The sequence below is a fragment of the Coregonus clupeaformis genome, unplaced genomic scaffold (genome assembly GCF_020615455.1).
Source record: "Coregonus clupeaformis isolate EN_2021a unplaced genomic scaffold, ASM2061545v1 scaf0064, whole genome shotgun sequence".
Lineage (NCBI taxonomy): Eukaryota > Metazoa > Chordata > Actinopteri > Salmoniformes > Salmonidae > Coregonus > Coregonus clupeaformis.
This window is the reverse complement of record NW_025533519.1, coordinates 123,693-143,812: the sequence shown is the minus strand read 5'-3', so window position 1 is coordinate 143,812 and position 20,120 is coordinate 123,693. Positions and strand designations below refer to the sequence as shown.

General features: G+C 42.7%; 2 protein-coding genes across 2 annotated transcripts; both read right to left on the bottom strand.

Moving 5' to 3' along the window:
* Nucleotides 1-368: 368 nt before the first annotated feature.
* On the bottom strand, nt 369-6,643 carry LOC121556583 (speriolin-like protein). The gene is made up of 5 exons (XM_041870463.2): nt 6,404-6,643; nt 5,286-5,486; nt 4,766-4,890; nt 1,167-1,372; nt 369-808 (listed from the first exon to the last, which is right to left on the bottom strand). Exons 1-5 carry the CDS (start codon nt 6,573-6,575, stop codon nt 682-684), a joined length of 831 nt encoding a protein of 276 aa, XP_041726397.1. The 5' UTR covers nt 6,576-6,643; the 3' UTR covers nt 369-681.
* Nucleotides 6,644-7,419: 776 nt separating this feature from the next.
* On the bottom strand, nt 7,420-16,156 carry LOC121556563 (protein lifeguard 1). Its single transcript, XM_041870435.1, has 7 exons — nt 15,930-16,156; nt 11,086-11,467; nt 10,706-10,821; nt 10,278-10,478; nt 9,838-9,966; nt 8,307-8,450; nt 7,420-7,809 (listed from the first exon to the last, which is right to left on the bottom strand). The coding sequence occupies exons 2-7, from the start codon at nt 11,378-11,380 to the stop codon at nt 7,660-7,662; spliced, it is 1,035 nt and encodes a 344-aa protein (XP_041726369.1). The 5' UTR covers nt 11,381-11,467; nt 15,930-16,156; the 3' UTR covers nt 7,420-7,659.
* Nucleotides 16,157-20,120: the final 3,964 nt, after the last annotated feature.

The following is a 20,120-nucleotide window of genomic DNA, read 5'->3' as shown; positions in this document are numbered from 1 at the left end:
ACAGGGATGTAAACAATTTTGTGCACAACATTTGAGAGAAAATATTTTTGTGTGTATGGAAAATGTCTGGGATTTTTTATTTCAACTCATGAGACCAACACTTTACATGTTGTGTTAAAATTTTGTTCGGTGTATGTGAAAATGAGCATACTTAAACATAGGCTGCTTTTTCTTTGTTGAAATGCTTTTTTTTTTCTTTTATGGCCCAATGAGCCCTAGAAGTATTTCTTCTGTCCAGGTTTCCCATGTCTGTCATTTCAATATGGAAATATAATGTCAGGTAACTCACAAAACCACCCTCAGTGCAACCAACCAACAAACCAAGTGAACGGAAAATATGAATTTTAAAAAATACTCCACCTTTGTAGGCTAAACAAGGAAATGGTCCAATGCAGGAGATGCAGACCTGTCCTGTCTGAATGAGTCCCTGTGGAGGGTGTGTGAAGTTTGTATGAGAGAGCACTTATCTCCAAAGAAATACAAGCGTAGACACGTTAAGAGTTGAGTTCGAGTCATTTGTTTATAGTGTAAAAGCTTGACTCTCCACAGACGACTGCTCTGCTGTGGAGGGAGGTGGTCTCTGTGGCGGTCCCAGTCTAGCTCTGGTCCTAAACGTTTATAAAAGGCTCAGCGTCAGCAAGCTGCACGTAACACCCTGGACAAGAGCTAGTCCCAGCCTGTCTACCAGAGGAAGAGGGGCTTGCCGTCCTGCCTGGCCATGAAAGAGAGGCAGCTGAACAGCAGCAGGAGATCCTTCAGCAGCTTGGAGGGTGCTGCGTTGATCACTACTCTCCTCAGGAAGTCCGGGCTGTTTAGATTAGATTGTTGTTTATTGTCCTACAAGAGGAAAATCCTACCACAGCTCACACATTACATACATAAACCACACATTACATACATAAACCACATTGTAACATGGCAGGAAACAAACAGCAGTAAATAGTCCCATAAAGTCCTAGTACTTCACCCCGCCACACCTGCACATATAGGAGGAAGCTTCATAGAATTGTTAATGAATCATGGTGATATCCCCCCGCAGGGATGAAACTCCTCCCGAAGCATGCAGTACGGCATTTACAGTAATTTTGCGATACCTCCGACCTGATGGCAGGAAAGGTGTGCTGTGACACCACAGCCGAGCTTGCACCCTGAAGCTTCGTCATCACCTGTTGTATCCCAGCTCCTGAGTGCTGTAGGAGTCAGGCCTCTGCCTCAGGATGCCATAGGTGTTGATGATGAACTCTGTGAAGGGGGGGTGGAGAGTCATACTATAGCCAAGATGGTTCAGCCTGGCCATCAGCTCAGAGTGACGCTGGGACAGTTGCAGCCGATAGCCCTCGTCCACCTTTCCTGTCAGAGGGTGTGTGGACACCTGAGGAAATGAGGGGGGAGGGGGTCAAGGCTTTAGTTTGAGTGAAAACAGAAATGTCAGTCCCAAATGGCACCCTATTTCCTATTTAGTGCACTACTTTTGACCAGGGCCCACATGGAATAGGGTGCCATTTGGGACGCACACACAGTCAAAAGTAGTGCACTATATAGGTTAGAGCAGGGGTGTCAAACCCATTTTAGCTCAGGGGCCACATGGAGGAAAATCTATTCCCAAGTGGGCCGGACCGGAAAAATCATGGTATATATAACTTAAAAACAACAACTTCAGATTGTTTTCTTTGTTTTAATACGATCAACATACAACATAAAGCTGGAGCCTGAGGACAGTGTGTCCAAAATAGTACAAGCACAACATCACTATTAATCATAAAACACGTCAAGTTTATTTGAAAATTCTAAAGAAAAAGAACACACAAACACACAATGCCTCAGTGATTAACAGAACTGTTTCACAGATCACAGAACTATATCAGGGTGTCATTTCTCAGGCAGAAATGTAGATAAAAATAATGAAATCCTGTTCCCCAAACAAGTGCAAGAACCACAGAGTCAAGAATAGGTTAAATATACAAATAAAATAAAATCAATTAAAAACAATAGCACATCAACATAAAAACATATAAACATAAAGCTGGAGCCTGAGGACAGTGTCCAAAAGCACAACATCACTATTAATCATAAAACACCTCAAGTTATTTGAAAGTTCTGAGGACAAAGAACACACAAACACACAATGCCTCAGTGATTCACAGAAGTATATCACAGATCACAGAACTATATCAGGGTGTCATTTCTCAGGCAGAAATGTAGATAAAAATAATGAAATCCTGTTCCCCAAACAAGTGCAAGAACCACAGAGTCAAGAATAGGTTAAATATACAAATAAAATAAAATCAATTAAAAACCATAGCACATAAACATATAAACATAAATCTGAAAGCATTGCTCAAACTCCCGTAACAGTCCCGTTATTTTATCTTTGAACCGCTTCATGTCTGCCACATGTTGGGTCGCGCACACATTTTTCAGACAGGGGAAGTGAGCTGCATCACCACCAGCAAGTTGCGTCTCCCACAATGACAGCTTCAACTTGAAAGAACGTATGCTGTCATAATACTGCGTGACAACTTTGTTGCGCCCTTGCAGCTGTTTGTTCAAGTTATTCAGGTGCTCTGTAACATCCACCATAAATGCAAGGTCCTGCATCCATTCTGCGGAATGAAATTCTAACACTGGTTTGCCCTTTTCTTCCATGAACTGTTCAATTTCTTCTCGTAAATCAAAGAAACGCCTCAGCACAGCACCTCGGCTTAACCATCTTACCTCAGTGTGGTATGGCAGGCCATAGATGTGGTCTTTCTCTCTGAGAAGGCTGTCAAACTGACGGTGATTCAGGCTTCTGGATCGGATGAAATTAACAGTTTGGATGACCACCTTCATGACGTTATCCATCTTTAATGACTTGCAACACAAAGCCTCCTGGTGCAAAATACAGTGAAAAGTCAAAAATCACGTCCTCCATTTGCAGATTGCACTTTCTCTCTGAACTTTGTCACAACGCCTGCTTTTTTCCCGATCATTGAGGGCGCACCATCTGTAGCCAGGCGACAGCGAAAGTGCGGTAAAAATATCAGCTGCTGTCGTTGTATCTGTCATCGGCACCAACTTCACGAACTCCTCGGTGACGGTCAATGTGTCATCAACTCCGCGGATGAAAATGGCCAGTTGTGCAACATCTGTAATGTCCGTGCTTTCATCAATTGCAACCGAAAACGCAATAAATGACTTTACTTTTTGCTTCAACTGGCTGTCCAAATCCACTGAAAGATCGGAAATCCTGTCTGCAACTGTGTTTCTTGTCAGGCTGATATTTGCAAAAAGCCTGCCGCTTTTCAGGGCACACAATCTCCGCTGCCTTCATCATGCATGTTTTTACAAATTCACCCTCACTAAATGGTTTTGAAGCCACTGCGATTTCATTAGCAATGAGGTAGCTAGCTTTCACTGCAGCGTCACTGATGTCTCGGCTGTGAGTAAACACAGACTGCTGTTTCTTCAGACCCGCCAACAGTTCATTCACCTTCTCTCATCTCCGCTGTCCTTGAAAGTTGTCATATTTGTCGGCATGAAGACTCACATAGTGGCGACGAAGGTTATATTCTTTCAGCACTGCAACATGCTCTGAACACACCAAACATACAGCTTTCCCATTCAATTCCGTGAATAAATAGGAGGATGACCATTTTTCTTGGAACACTCTGCACTCTGCGTCCACTTTTCTCTTTTTTGACAGAGACATATTGGGGCAATGAGGGTGCCAAAGCACCTAATGTTAAAAGTAGAAGCCGTAATAAATATCGCGGGCAAAACAAAGTAGCTCATTGGCTGCACGTGCTTGACCTACTTGCTCTGCCCCGGTATAAACAGTTTGCTTGCTTAACACAATTGCTATTGCGCCATCCAGTGGACGCAGTTGGAACAGCAGTTTATTTTATTGAAAAATTGCAGCGCATTTTTATACTTGACCAAAAAAATTTTTTTTTTTTTTTTTTATCTTAATTATTTATTTTTTTTATCATCTCGCGGGCCGGATTAAACCCGTTTGCGGGCCTGATCCGGCCCGCGGGCCGGACGTTTGACACCCCTGGGTTAGAGGGTGCCATTTGGGATGCAGCCACAGTCTCATGGGAGTGGGATTAGCCTGTGGAGTTTCTAATTCAGTTATACTGTACATGCCATTATCCAACTGTCTCACACATTTGTTTAGAACAGATTTGCAATTAGCTTCTTAGGAAATGGAAAACCATTTTGACGTGGGAAGAAACCAGTTTGGAGGCTTTGAATTCCATCTATGTGTGAATCACTGAAAGGAATACATGGCACCCCACCACACCCTGTTGTTAAACTAGCATATTATCCCTTAGCAGACAGAAGGAAGGAATATGGTGTTAAACTACCCTATTATCCCTTAGCAGACAGAAGGAAGGAATATGGTGTTAAACTACCCTATTATCCCTTAGCAGACAGAAGGAAGGAATATGGTGTTAAACTACCCTATTATCCCTTAGCAGACAGAAGGAAGGAATATGGTGTTAAACTACCCTATTATCCCTTAGCAGACAGAAGGAAGGAATATGGTGTTAAACTACCCTATTATCCCTTAGCAGACAGAAGGAAGGAATATGGTGTTAAACTACCCTATTATCCCTTAGCAGACAGAAGGAAGGAATATGGTGTTAAACTACCCTATTATCCCTTAGCAGACAGAAGGAAGGAATATGGTGTTCAACTTTCTTATTATTCAAAAACTGGAATATCAGCCTTTTGTGTAAAGGACAACACAGATGCACATCCACACACACACCGTTCCCACCTGAATGATCTTGTCTGGTATATTGAGCACAGTAAACCCATAGAGTCTGGTCTGGCTCTGGAACACATAGGACAGGATCCTTCGATCCAGCTGGAAGGCTATCTCCCCCACCAACCGTTCTGGATCTGAACAATAACATAAACACCAACCTCTGAATCTGCATGGATTAGTTCCAATAGATCACATTACACCAACATAAACATGAATCCACAGGTAGTTTAACAAAATGTTTCTATTCTATTCTAAACAAAATATAACGTCCCAAATGGCACCCTGTTTCCTATATAGTGCACTCCTTTTGACCAGAGCCCTATGGGCCCTAGTCAAAAGTTATGCACTATATAGGCAATAGGGTGCAATTTGGGACACACAATAGGTTTGAAGAAATATTTTTATATTCTGCTATTACAATATTGTCATAATCAGCTCAGTTGATACAAAATGGGGATTCAATTTCTGACTAACATATCTCTAAGGATCATGCCCAAAGTTGTGATGAGCAAACGACCATTTCACACACCTTTCACCTTCTGAGACATGACATAAGAGTAGCTCGCAGTCTCTTCATGTTCTCGTGGGTCTGTGCACATGCAGCGCTTGGTGTAGGACTCCAGGTTAATTGGGGAAGATGTTCTGTGAGGATGTTTGGACGATTGATGCAGCTCATGTTTGAATCTGTCCTCATCCACGGTGTCTTGCCACTGAATAGTTGTGTTCCTGCCTGGGGGTAGGAAATTATAATCAGAATCAATTCTAAATGCAAAAAGGGTGACAAATTGAGACAAAACGAGACCTGGCAAAAATAATAAGCAAATATATGTAAATGTTCTCCCCCTTTGACCACATCCTCCCTCTGCTCACCTCACTCAAGCCATGGGTTGCTTAGACGTCGCATGCATCAACCAATGGTTGCCTGCCACGTCATCGACTGCCAGATTGTTATAACATATGATTTGGTTAGCCGATAGGTAAAATACCTATACAGGCGTTTTAAGATCTGGCAACGTCTAAGCAATTGAACGGGACCATTAGCATTCTCAACCTTCAGTCTCTTGACAGTAGATCAACTAATGCACTTAACGTTGTTTTTAAATTGCTTGTTTTTTGTTGTTGCTTTACATCACTTTGAGATGTCTTTATGTAATGAATAGAGCTATATAATAAATTGAATAAATTATTTACATTTTAGTCATTTAGCAGACTTACATGAGCAATTAGGGTTAAGTGCCTTGCTCAGGGGCACAGACAGACTTTTCACCTAGTCGGCTCAGGGGTTCAAACCAGCATCCTTTCGGTTACTGGCCCAAAGCGCTTAACCACCAGGCTACCTGCCACCCCTATTATTATTATTATATGTCCAAGATCTTAGCTGGTGCTGTTGCTAGGACCTGCATGGCAGTACTGACTTGCAGAGTTGGGATTCATTCCATTTCAATTCACGATGTATACTGAAATTCCAAATCCAATTCTCCAATTCCAATTTTCTTCAATGCCTTTCCAACCCTGCCGATTAATGCTAACTGTACTGACGTGTCACGTGTCTCGGATGCCCTTTAGTGGCAAAGAGCGGCACACGCACCACCATCACCCACATAGGAGATGGAGATTGCAATGCGTAAACGATACTTGAACAGTTACCTGTCGATTCCCTGACAGTGTCGCTGGTTAGAGTGGAGGTTTGAAGCTTGGACTTCAGATCAAAGTTTTCTTTCATCAGGCCAAGCATTAATTTCAGGTCGTCATTCTCGTGCCGCAGTTTCTCATTCTCCAAGCGCAATGACGCACCGCCACCCTCGGTATCCATATCCATACAGACGCTTCTCCGACTCCAAGCGCCTACTTCAGGCGGTCAGACAGTTGAGGCACAACCCGACAGTTTGCAGACCCTTTCCGTCTGTGCTATAAATCAAATCCTCCAATGAAATAGGTTGTTATCAATAGCATCACAATAGGGTGTCAGTCAGAACGTTCGATTTAACTTGACACCGTTATGTCATGTGTCATAATTACACGTATAACATAGAATTATAGGATCTCCTTTATGATGTCATACAAAAATAAAGATAGCATTGCATCACGGGAAATAATTTCTCACACCATTTCTCTCCATACTGAAAAGCTGAAAACTAGGCACAAATGTCTTGAAAAATATATTAACAAACATCTGACATTCGTGCTTTTGGCTTTAAAAAAATAATCATGACAGAGTGCATAATCATGATTCATATACTATTAGAAACAATTTAGCAGCATCCAGTAATCGCCAGCACTGATACAAAAAAACAACGAGATTACAATTCAGTTTTTAATTGAATAACTATCAACAAATACAGCTGCAAAGACTCACAAACATCAGAAATATCACAAAACAAATTGAATCCAAATATTAATTATTCACACTACACAATTTAAACCAGTCTGGATTGTAGTAAAACTGAGCACAATTAACATGAGGGAGTATTATCAATAAGAGGTACTTGCTATGACTGTGATATGTGGTTGTTTATTACCTAAATTGAAAGAACTGAATAAGTCAAATCAAACGTTATGTCACATGCGCCGAATACACAGGTGTAGACTTTACCGTGAAATGCTTACTTACGAGTCCTTTCCCAACAATGCAGAGATAAGAAAATTAGCAAAGAAAAATAGTAACACAATAGCAAAATAGGTCGCATCTGCTAAATCAGGGTTTCCCAATCTCAGTCAGTTTGGGAACCACTGCTCTAAAGCGCACAGGGAACCACATTTAGAACGACAGGCGACAGCAGAGTTCAAATTAGACATTGGCGCATAAAACAATGTGTAGCAGGTGTTGTCCTAGATATGGGAACATTTAAGTAACTCCCGTAAAAGACTCCTTCATCCTTCAATGGTTCCTTTAGAGGAAGCGCTCAGTTCCGTGATCTTCCAACGATAGACAGGATGTAGAGGAAGATGTTGATGATGTCAGTGTACAGGGTGAGAGCAGCAAAAACATAGTCCTCTGGACTCAGGGCCTTCTCCTTGTTGCCTAGCAGCAGCTGAGTGTCCACAGCCAAGAACTGGAATCAATCACATTCAAAACAATGATCATTCTATTATCACAATTACAATTAGCATTCTACTCATTCTATTTAGCAAGATAGTATGTAAATGTATGCACTGTAAGTCGCTCTGGATAAGAGCATCTGCTAAATGACTAAAATGTAAATGTAAATATGTCTAGTAAGATATGGTCTTGATTTGGTCTGACAGATCAACACATGCAAAATAATGACTAAGACTGTGTCCCAAATGGCATCCTGTTCCCTATATAGTGCACTACTTTGACCAGGACCCATCCATCAAAACACTTGCATGAATACTTAAATAGTTGTACTACTACTACCACCAGTATAGTTTCTACAGGAAAAGAGACACCACCTGTGATAATCAAGATCATTGCCAAAGAGATGTTAGTATGCGTCCCTAATGTCACCATTCCCTAAACAGTGCACTACTATGGTCAAAAGTAGTGCACTATAAAGGAAATAGGTTGGCATTTGTGGCAAGGACTTACGCATGTGAAGAGTAGAGCGCCCAACGAGGCGTAGACCAGTTCCAGGATCTTGTTGCGGATGAAGATGCAGAGGAAGCCGAAGAGAACCAGGACAATCAGACAGACCAACAGCACACCGTGACAGGAAGTGAAGTCATACTTGGTCTGTATGGGGTCAGAGGTCGGGTCAGGATGAAGGCCAAAGGTCAAAGGGACATATTAGTTATTAGCCAATGAGGTGACTCATTTCCTATCAATCAATAATAATATCACTAGCCTCACCTAGCAGAGTAGGGTCAGTACCATTACTGAACAGAGTAGGGTCAGTACCATTACTGAACAGGGTAGGGTCAGTACCATTACTGAACAGGGTAGGGTCAGTACCATCACTGAACAGGGTAGGGTCAGTATCATCACTGAACAGGGTAGGCTCAGTACCGTCACTGAACAGGGTAGGCTCAGTACCGTCACTGAACAGGGTAGGGTCAGTATCGTCACTGAACAGGGTAGGGTCAGTATCGTCACAGAACAGGGTAGGGTCAGTATCGTCACTGAACAGGGTAGGGTCAGTATCTTCACTGAACAGGGTAGGGTCAGTATCGTCACTGAACAGGGTAGGGTCAGTATCGTCACTGAACAGGGTAGGGTCAGTATCGTCACTGAACAGGGTAGGGTCAGTATCGTCACTGAACAGGGTAGGGTCAGTATCGTCACTGAACATGGTAGGGTCAGTATCGTCACTGAACAGGGTAGGGTCAGTATCGTCACTGAACAGGGTAGGGTCAGTATCGTCACTGAACAGGGTAGGGTCAGTATCGTCACTGAACAGGGTAGGGTCAGTATCGTCACTGAACAGGGTAGGGTCAGTATCGTCACTGAACAGGGTAGGGTCAGTATCGTCACTGAACAGGGTAGGGTCAGTATCGTCACTGAACAGGGTAGGGTCAGTATCGTCACTGAACAGGGTAGGGTCAGTATCGTCACTGAACAGGGTAGGGTCAGTATCGTCACTGAACAGGGTAGGGTCAGTATCATCACTGAACAGGGTAGGGTCAGTATCATCACTGAACAGGGTAGGGTCAGTATCATCACTGAACAGAGTAGGGTCAGTATCATCACTAGCTTCATTGAACAGGGTAGAGCCAGTATATATGATGGCAGGGTCAATTCCAGTTCAATTTGATTCCATAGCAATGCTGTTTAAAGGTAGACTCAGCGATATGACGTGAACCCATGCCAATGCACAGATACGGTGTGTGACTGTGTGGGAGCAAAGTCTTGCATCTCACTTGTGGCAACGTCATTTCGCTGAGTCTACCTTTAATTGCGGCATTGACTGGAATATAGATGGAATACACCCCAACCCTGATAACCCTATGACATGTTGAACTGTGAGAAGAGAGAGAGAGAGAGAGAGAGAGAGAGAGAGAGAGAGAGCAGACAGACAGACAGACAGACAGACAGACAGAGACAGACAGACAGAGAGACAGACAGACAGACATAGAGAGACAGAGAGACAGAAGGAGGGAGGGATGTCCAGATGGATACAGACCTGGAGAGAGAAGATGACCACGGTGAAGCAGACAACAGCAGTGATGCCCACGGCCATGATGACTGAGTCAGTGTCGTAGAAACTAGCTATCATCCCCACCATGTAGGACATAGCCAGGGTCAGGATGGACTGGAAACACCAGAGGCAAGGAGAGTGATACAACCTCTTTCAGAACTTCAACAATACTTATACAACGTTTTATGTGGAAGTGCACATATCAACACAGGCTTATAGTGAATAAGACATGATTTTATTTTTCTTCAATTTGATAAATATACAGAACCGGCCCATAAAGTATAGCTACGATTACTATTGATCATTGAGCGTGCTTTTTAGTCCAGGTATAGGCTTAATCCGAGTTTGGAAAACTGGCCCATAAAGTATATCATTATATTATAGGAATGACAGCCATTTAAACGAGACAGGTCTTATTAACTTACTAGTGCAATCAGGTTCCATGGATGTTTGCGGCGAAACTCTCCGCAGCAGCTGATGGTGATGAGAGAGACGAAGAAGATGCCATAGGACACCCAGTACGTCCATGGGTTGGCCCTGACGAACACTTTGATTCCCTCCACAAAGGTGAAGAGAGCCACAAAGGAGAATGTTACCATCAGCTGGACGGTCAACACCATGAAGACCTGTATGTGGACAAGGAGACAGACTATTAGATATAGGATCCATACAGTTCTATAATAGACTTTGGGGATTGTTCTTTAAAAATGGTTTCAGGCCATTTTGTTTGATTATTATGATGGCTATACAGATGCATGTACAACCATTTTATCTTAAGTTTATCTTTTATCTTTAGTTCAAGTTTGCTTGAGGTCCTGATTTGGAGCCTCTTGGCATCCCGGTGATCCCTTACTTTCCGGATAAAGGCTCGCCGTATGGTCTTGTCGTCCAGCCCAGAGCCAAGAGAGAAGGCACTGTTGTCACAATAGGCAAGGGGTTGATCATCGCTGTTGTAATCAGTGTTTGGGTCTGGGAGAAAAGACAGATAGACTCAATGCACATCAGACCACACATACTTCAAAATGCCCCTTTCTATCTTTTAATGAATGATAAATCACATAGTTTTTGCTCCGTACTGAAAGTGCTCCACCTTGAAAATGGCACTGCTGTCACGCATAATTTTGTGGACAAATGAGTAAAATACTAAAAGATAGTTTGAGTGAACTATTCCTTTAAAACTTGAAACTTGATTCCCATCACCACATTACTTCTGAATGATATTGAAGTACTCACCATGATTTGGGTTGTCAAAGCCCTGACCGTAGGCCCCAGGCATGGGAGCGTAAGGTGCTGTGCCATATCCTGGGTTCCCCTGACCCTGGAAGTACATGGGCTGACCAAATGCCCCAGGCGAGGGGAAGGGCATCCCCCCTGGAGCAGGCCCTGGCCCCCCAAATGAGTTAGGCATCCCCTGTGTGTTGGGTAAGGTCATCTCATATCCTGGGGGGCTTGGCTGCCCAAAGACTACATTTGGGGGCTGGACGCCCCCCTCCAATGGAGAATAGATATTCCTGTCAGGTTGGGACATCACTAGGTCTGTTTATCTCACTAGGAGAGGGGTTCAAGAAGTGTTGATCTTGTCTGGACAAGTGTTGATCTTGTCTGAAACAGGGCACTAGAGACAGAGACACAGGATGACAAATAACAAATGTTACATTTGACACTTCAGTCATTTAGCAGAAGTTCTCATCCAGAGCGATTTACAGGAGCAATTAGGGTTAAGTGCCTTGCTCAAGGGCACATGGACAGATTTTTCACCTAGTCGGCTAGGTAGTTAGGATCCTAGTAGGTATCCTACTAGGTTAGGATGGTAAAGGTCTTAGGAGTACATAATATAATCTAAAAAGGGGTTTTAAAGGAGGTCAAAGTCCATCCTGGTATCCCTAGGGGATACCTACCCCAGTATCTGTGCATTAGAGATGTCGACAATGAGTATGATGGGTCTCCTCTCTAACGCCCAGGAAGCTCAGATTCAAACTCCCATTAGACAGCTCTGCAAGCATTATGTCAAAATACGTTCGTTACTCGCCAAATATGGAGTGTCGCTCAGCAACTACCTTAATTTACTCCCATTACGGCCGGTATGTACTTCCAAAAAAGGTCTAAATAAAAATGTACAAGCAAACAAAAAAAAATCATATTCGGCACTCATACTGCCACGCACAGAAAGTCTACAACAGCTCAATACATGGGAGGTGCTGAAAAATATTTTTTTCGCTTGCTTGTATTTTTATTTAGACCTTTTTTGGAAGTACATACAGGCCGTAACGGGAGTCAATGAAGATTACTGCTCAGCGAAACTCCCTATTTGGTAAACTCGCTTGCAGAGCTGTCTAATGGGAGTTTGAATCTGAGTTCAGAGGCATCTCTAACGTACAGATACTGGGGCAGGGGATACCCTAACCACCGTGTGATAACTGTGAGAGAGCCATGATTCAGCAAACTATCTAGATTAGAACAATGATTATAAACAAACAGCATTGTGTTATTCATTGCAATGGAAGAGCTCAAAATTATATAAACGAAAATAAAGTTACTGTTGATCAGTAACTAAAAATGAAGTATGGTTACGGGAAGCGAGCGGGGGCAGTGGTACTACTTTGAAGTATCCCTCCCTGTCTCGCTCTTATCTAGACTGTTCCCAATAATTCTCTAATAGTCAGTAATTGGGGCCCGCAATTCGGGGCGTTCATGCATATAGGCATTTCTGCATCTGCAGGAACGCCTCCCATGCGAGCATTCCATTGGTTCCTGCATAAACGGCCCCCCTTCGAGCACGCCATCTTCATGCTTGTGTGACACCTGATATTCTGGATTTCCCCTGATTGTCTATGCGATTAAAATGTGGGTCAAAGGGGAAATAAAAGTATTATCACAATTTTTCTGGGGCGAAGGACACTGTCTGCCGGTATCAAATATTGTGTTAAGTAACCCAAAATAGACCAGAGCCTGTCGTTTCCAATGGGGGAAAATTAATCATAGTTGTAGGTAGGCTATTTAGATTGGTCATTATGGAGGCACCCTTTTTCCATAAAACATTAACGCGCTAGAACTGATATAACGGCGACAAAGCATTGGAAAACGACTTTAGGCGCAATAGAGCTCTTCAGATAAATTCGCTCAGAGGTGGTTTAAAGTAAACTGCATTCTAATGTCGACTTTTCTTATGGAAAACCGTATCAAGCGAAGGGTTTTACTCATGCTCAGTTCTTGAAATAACAAGTCAATCTCGCAAATTGGCCATTTATAACGGTTTGTAGTCTTAACATCTGGCACCTAGTAACTGCACATTTGCCAGAAAATTGCCCAACATTCATTTTTTGAAGTTCGTCCAAGTGTTTAATGCACAGAGATTGAGATCCTCTGTCCAATATTCATCACTCAAACTCTTCTGTCGGATTTATCTATAGTTATGCACATGCGCAAACAGGATTTATTTACAATTATAAACTGGGTGGTTTGAGCCCTGAATGCTGATTGGTTGAAAGCCATGGTAACTTTATGGGAAAAGGGTTTATTGGATAAATGTGGCAACTCCTCTCATGCTGCAAATTTCTTGGGAGGGCTAGTTTTCAGGCCATGTGGGCGGGTTTTCAGAGGTCATTGGACTATACATTTTAGCTATACCTGGCAACCCTGGTTCCATCTGTGCCGGTATCGTAACCAGCTAGCTACCAGTGGTGATGGGAAATCAAGGTTTTCTGAAGGCTTCGCCACTTTCACCAAATTGTGCAGAAAAAGGGCTCATTACTGGGAACTTCATTATCTGTTCACAATGCATATTAGTAACATCTGCTGTTCAGCGTTTTTTTCTCCACTGTTTTCAGCAAATCTCCGTGGTGCAGCAGTAAATCGTTGGTTTAGTAGCCTATAATCCGTTGGAATACCACGTTCACATCATGCTTCCCTTTTTTGCCTTCAAAATTACTATTTTCAAAAACGGAATCTATGGCATTATTTAGGATGCTTAAGACAGAAATGTATATTATACTAAATAAAACAAATTATTTGAACTGTGCAGAAAGTGTGTTTTCACATATATATTTTTCTTAATAGTGTTCCTTCAACGGGTTTCGACCCCAGACCCTCACCGCCCTGAATGTTCCATACTCTACCTGCTAAACTACCAGTCAGGTGAAACTTTTTGTACAAAATCCTAACTATATTTGTAAGTACGGTGTCCTGTAGAGGTCAGTGTTTGAATGCAGCTTAGAATAGAAGAAAGCGCCGCAACAACGACTAATCAGTGGGATCTCGCATTTTGCAACACACGGTTTGAAAAAGCACATGATCAAACGAAGCTTCGGACGTCATTGATGATGACGTACTTCTGATAAAGTGATACATGCTTCGGCACACTGCTTCGAAGTTAGCTGCTTAGCGATTTTGACGCATGGCTCGGAGCTCCGGGATTATAAAGTATCATCACTAGCTACCGGTGTCGCCCCCCGCCTGCTGTGTACCAGAGTCCTAGCTATCGTTAGCTAGCTAGCTACCAATCCCGCCTGACGTGTACCGGAGTCATACCTATCTAGCTAACTAGCTAGTACCCAGTGTCCTTAGGCTTCGCTAACGCCTGCCCTCGCCGTCGTTAACAGCACTGTGGGAAAACAGTCACCGACAGGCGAGGGCGAAGGACACTGACACTGTCTACCGTTCGCCTAGCTAGCTAGCTACCGGCGTTGTCGCCCCCGCCTCTTCTTCTGTGGGGTTTATCAACGGTTGGCATACAACGTTATGGTGCGTTACCACCACTTACTGTACTGGAGCACCCCGCCTCTGTCCCGGAGCCCTTCTTAAAAATTGACCATTAGAAGTACACTACATTACCAAAAGTATGTGGACACCTGCTCGTCGGACATCTCATTCCAAAATCATGGGCATTAATATGGAGTTGGTCCCCCTTTGCTGCTATAACAGCCTCCACTCTTCTGGGAAGGCTTTCCAGTAGATGTTGGAACATTGCTGCAGGGACTTGCTTCCATTCACATCCACAAGCATTAGTGAGGTCTGGCAATATCTAGAATGTCATTTATTTCACTGGAACTAAGGGGCCTAGCCCAAACCATGAAACAGCCCCAGACCACTATTCCTCCACCAAACTTTATAATAAATAATAATAATACCCAGTTGGCACTATGCATTCGGGCAGGTAGTGTTCTCCTGGCATCCGCCTAACCCAGATTCGTCCGTCAGACTGCCAGATGGTGAAGCGTGATTCATCACTTCAGAGAATGCGTTTCCACTGCTCCAGATCTCCGACGGCGGCGAGCTTTACACCACTCTAGCCGACGCTTTGCATTGCGCATGATGATCTTAGGCTTGTGTGCGGCTGCTCGGCCATGGAAACCCACTTCATGAAGCTCCCGAGGAACAGTTCTTCTGCTGACGTTGCTGCTTCCAGAGGCAGTTTGGAAGTCTGTAGTGAGTGTTGCCACCGAGGACAGACGATTTTTACGCGCTTCAGCACTCGGCGGTCCCGTTCTGTGAGCTTGTGTGGCCTTCCACTTCGCGGCTGAGCCGTTGTTGCTCCTAGATGTTTTCACTTCACGATAACAGCACTCACAGTTGACCGGGGCAGCTCTAGCAGGGTAGAAATTTGACCAACTTACTTGTTGGAAAGGTGGCATCCTATGATGTGCCACTTTGGAAGTCACTGAGCTCTTCAGTAAGGCCATTCTACTGCCAATGTTTGTCTATGCCTGTTGCTGACAGGTGTATAAAATTGAGCACACAGCCATGCAAAGGGGTGTCCACATACTTTTGTATATATAGTGTATAAAGAGAGAGTCCTGCAGATGCAGGAACGCCCCGAATTGCGGGCCGCAATTGCACCCTTCCCCCAAGAATAACATTCACTGGCAGTGGGCTACTGTAACAAGATTCATGAGCTCAGATCTAGGATCAGTTTAGCCGACTCTACGTCTGTGAATAACTATTACTGCGCCATAGACAACCGTCGATGTTTTGTATAAGTGGAAAAACTATAACAGGCTGTTTAAAAAATAAAATAAAAACTACTCATTATGTGAAAATCCCACTGCAACAGTTAGAACAAACAACTCAGACTCACATACCGGAATTGTCCGCGGGTGAAGTTTGCAAGTTTTCCGTAAGCGTTTATCAAGTCGCTCCCAGTTTGAAAGATAGTCACCTGAACAGCTTTAAAGGAAAGAAGACAATTAAGTTTCGTTTTCGGCAGGCTATATTTGTTCCGCTAAGTCCTGTGTTACATATTTAATTTCCAAAACGTCATGCGCTCCCCTTGAGGCACGTCATTTCTCGGATGAACTGTGGCCCACTGTTGGCCCTGCTACCGCCAGATGGCGCTATTACTCCTTCCGTGCCAATGACAAAAGACAATGTGTAATAGCGCCATCTGGCGGCAGCAGGGCCAAATGACGTGCCTCAAGGGGAGCGCATGACGTTTTGGAAATTAAATATGTAACACAGGACTTAGCGGAACAAATATAGCCTGCCGAAAACGAAACGTAATTTTGTTGAGTAAATAATATATCTTGATATCGAACGTTAAAGGTCCAATGCAGCCGTTTTTCAATATGAAATAATTTATGGGTAACAATTAAGTACCTTACTGTGATTGTTTTCAATTAAAATGGTCAAAAAGAAACACAAATAGCTTCTTAGCAAAGAGCAATTTCTCAAGCAAGAATTTTGCTAGGACTGTCTGGGAATGGTCTGAGTGGGTAGCAGGGAAATTAAAACTAGCTGTTTTTGGCAGAGAGGTTTGGAACTCTCCTTATTGTTCTATTAACTAATTTACCACCTGGTGATGTCACCAGGCAGGCCAAAATTCCATTCCAACACAACAGGCTGAAATATCAGGCAGTCTTTTCAATCAGCTCTTACACTAAAAGAGTATTATCATTATTTTCACAATTTCACAGTATTATTCCAACACAGGAAAATCGCGTTTTTGACTGCACTGGGCCTTTAACAACAAGTACTTTCAGTAATACGTTTTTTGTTTATTAATGAGGATTAATAAATTATAGTGCCTTGTTAAGTATTTTTTATTTTTTAAGTAAAAGTGAGCCAAAAGTCCACTAGCATGTCACATCTGAACACACACACACACACACACACACACAGACCTCAGCTCTCTCGCCTACAACTCTGTGTTCTTCAATCAACTACAACTCTGTGTTCTTCAATCAATCCCAGTCTTGGCGTCAGGGTGCAGGCTTGATTGCTCTAGCCCAGTATTAACACACCTGATTCAATGAACTGACCACCAGCTTAGCATTTAGTCTAATTGAAGGACACTGAACTAGTCTAACTCTTTCTCACATTGATCAGAAGGGAGAAATGGAGACACTTTCAAGGGTCTTGTTTACGAAACACAAGAGGGCTTTTGTTGTTCCTCCTTCCCATAGAGAATGATAGAGGCCTTTAGTGGACAGAAGGCAGCGTTAGAATGGGCAGCACCATTGAGGGCTTCCACCATGCTTCCACCATTTTAAAGTAGTCAAAGTAATCAACTGGGTGGGGATTCCTATGGGTTGTAGCCTCATTGGTGCTGCCCATGCTGCCACAGACACTAATATGGCACAGATATAAAGAGGAGTCCTCTGTCTATACTATGCTCCTTCCACTGAGGAGGGCCTGTAGGCCACCACCTGTCCCCACCGTGCCTGCACACACTCAGACACTGAGGCCTGACAGGTGACATTCTGCAGCTGTCTGTCTGCCTAATAGGGTTCAGCTGTTGTAAAATGGGGACAAGCGTGACCAACTCTTGGCCTCACAAAATGTATCTCCATGAAAATGAACAGTAATGTATGTATCGTATTGTAACTCTTAAATGCAGATAGAACACTACATACCATGTCCTTTATTCCACTGAAACTGTCAGATGAATGGTAAAGCTTACGTGGCCATAAGTGGTCTTAGCTAAGCTCTAACAACTGTACTCCCATATTGAAGTTCCTGTTTGCCTGGAATTCAAAAGGATTCCAAACAGGTGGAAACTGGGGAAAGAGAGTTCCCAGGATCCTCTCTGTCTGTCTGACTGGTCACATCGCAGGTTTTGCAGCCTCATCTGTTCCTGTCTGGTTGCTATCCACACACGCGCATGCACGCACGCACGCACGCACGCACGCACACACACACACACACACACACACACACACCACTAACCTTTGGATGCTCTTCCTGACTGACCACAGCAGGGTATGTCATGTTGGAACACCGCACAACCAATCAACTATCTCATAGGATTCAATACCATGAATGCAATCAAAGCCCCATTAAAAAGTGTTTCTGTATACAGTATAGTGTACTTCATTATGTAGATTTGTGTTAATAGAATTGAAGCTTGGATGTTTATCATCAGGATATGGTAATGATGATGTGGTATGTATTTTACATTGGTGAACTGATATGTTTTGATGAAATACTCAGTTGAGAGTTGTGGCTGTCAGAGAGACTTGTGGCTGCAAGTTGGCAGACCAAGGACTCTTCTAGGAAGGGTTGAGGAATCAGGCTAGTGTCCCAAATGGCACCCTTTTCCCTTTTCCCTTTTAACCAGGGACCTATATAGGGAATACTGTAGGGTGCAGTTTGGGATGCACACAGCAGGGGAGAGAGTTCATATACTTACAATTCTAGGAACTTAGCAGGTTCATGTTTCAGAGGTGATCTACATTATTAACAAGAGAGAGGAGGATCATGTAATCAACAAGACTCAGAATCTCTCAAGTTTGAGAGCTAATGTTTAGACTAGAGCACACCAACCTAGTTTATTTTTTCTTCCGATTTTCCAGTGAAGTAATAATACAAGACGTCTAGTTCAGCTTCCTCTTCCTTGTTTTAGTTTGTTTTGATTGTCTGGCCAATCATATCTCACCTAAGCAGCAGTGTCATGAACAGCACGGTACTATAGCACCATGGACAGCAACCAAACTGGCAAACTAATACATTCGAATTCCACATAGAAATGAACTAGACACTGACTCACCTGAATTCATTTCAGTTACATTTAGAATTGAGTCTTAGAATAATCTTTGAAGAGAAACATTTTGGAAGAGACTACAGTTCACCATTGTTCAGACCTGACACACGTAGCCAGAGATGGTCTGATGGTTAAGAGCAGAGTAGTATTTCCTACAGTTGGTACGTTCTTTGGAAGTTAACGTATTTTCCCACCTGTCCCCATCTTCAGCTGTGTCCAAACTCTATAACATTGGGTGCTTCCCAAATGGCACCCTATATCCCCCCAAATGGCACCCTATATCCTATACAGTGCACTACTTTGGACCAGGGCCCATAGGGCTCTGGTCAAAAGTAGTGCACTATATAGGGAATAGGGTGCCATTTGGGACGCATAGGCTGACTGGATCAGTGCATAGCTGTTTCCCTCTAAAGAGTCTCTCACCCGACTGTGTCATTCACATGTCATTGGACTTAATCTATGTAAATTGTATGACCTACCTACCCTGCAACTCCAATATGTTACCCATGATAAGGCAAGGCAAGGTTTCTTCTAAATAAGAGATCATACTGATGAGGTGTTGATTGTGTTTGACAGAAAGATGTGCCCCAGTAGGTGAGACTTGGTTGATTTACAGTGAACTGCTTTCTGTCAGTTGTGTAATTATGTAAAAACTACAATACGAATATAAGTAGCTAAAAGGTTGTTTATTTAATCTAATTAAATGAATGATTTTATTTGCAGAACAGCACATTTCAAAAGGCAAGATTAACAGAATATTGTACTGGAATCTCTGAGAGACTTTATAGTTTATATCCAGTGACATTCAAAGTACTCTTATTAAAAAGGTATAGCGTTTGTTAACATATTCCTTTGTATGAAACAGTTCAAGTATAAAAAGTTCCCAACATTGTAAAAGAGTAAATCTCACAAAGTTAATAACAAAATCACAGCTATGAAAAAAAAAAAGAACTGCGTTATTTAGGATATAAAGTATTATAATGTTTTGCTAATAGTTTCTTCTGTAACATCTCTCTTTCATTGTCCAAACACATTAGAAAGAGAAAGATATCTACAAAATAACAAGAAAATAGTTGTATAGATATAGAAAAGGTATACTTCATGCCATTATATTTTGTTTTTATACAAATCCAAATGATCATTGTAGCTACAGTAAATACCTCACAATTACAATTTGAATAACTCAGGTGAACATGAAACTAATATAACATGAACACACATTATTTATTCAATACAGTCCTACTCCCTGATACTAACTAAAGGGTGCAAAACGGTATTTTCTAATTAAAAGCTA

Bases quoted from the DNA above. Each gene is read 5' to 3' on its own strand.
- LOC121556563 (XM_041870435.1), bottom strand. From the start codon at position 11,380: ATGTCCCAACCTGACAGGAATATCTATTCTCCATTGGAGGGGGGCGTC. The intron at 9,967-10,277 runs GTAAGTTAATAA...TGGTGTTTCCAG, and splicing joins CATGGAACCTGATTGCACTA to TCCATCCTGACCCTGGCTAT. The intron at 8,451-9,837 runs GTCTGTATCCAT...GACCCCATACAG, and splicing joins TGGTCATCTTCTCTCTCCAG to ACCAAGTATGACTTCACTTC.
- LOC121556583 (XM_041870463.2), bottom strand. From the start codon at position 6,575: ATGGATATGGATACCGAGGGTGGCGGTGCGTCATTGCGCTTGGAGAAT. The intron at 4,891-5,285 runs GTGTGTGAAATG...GTTATTGTTCAG, and splicing joins CATGTCTCAGAAGGTGAAAG to ATCCAGAACGGTTGGTGGGG. The intron at 809-1,166 runs GTGATGACGAAG...TAATCTAAACAG, and splicing joins CAGGAGCTGGGATACAACAG to CCCGGACTTCCTGAGGAGAG.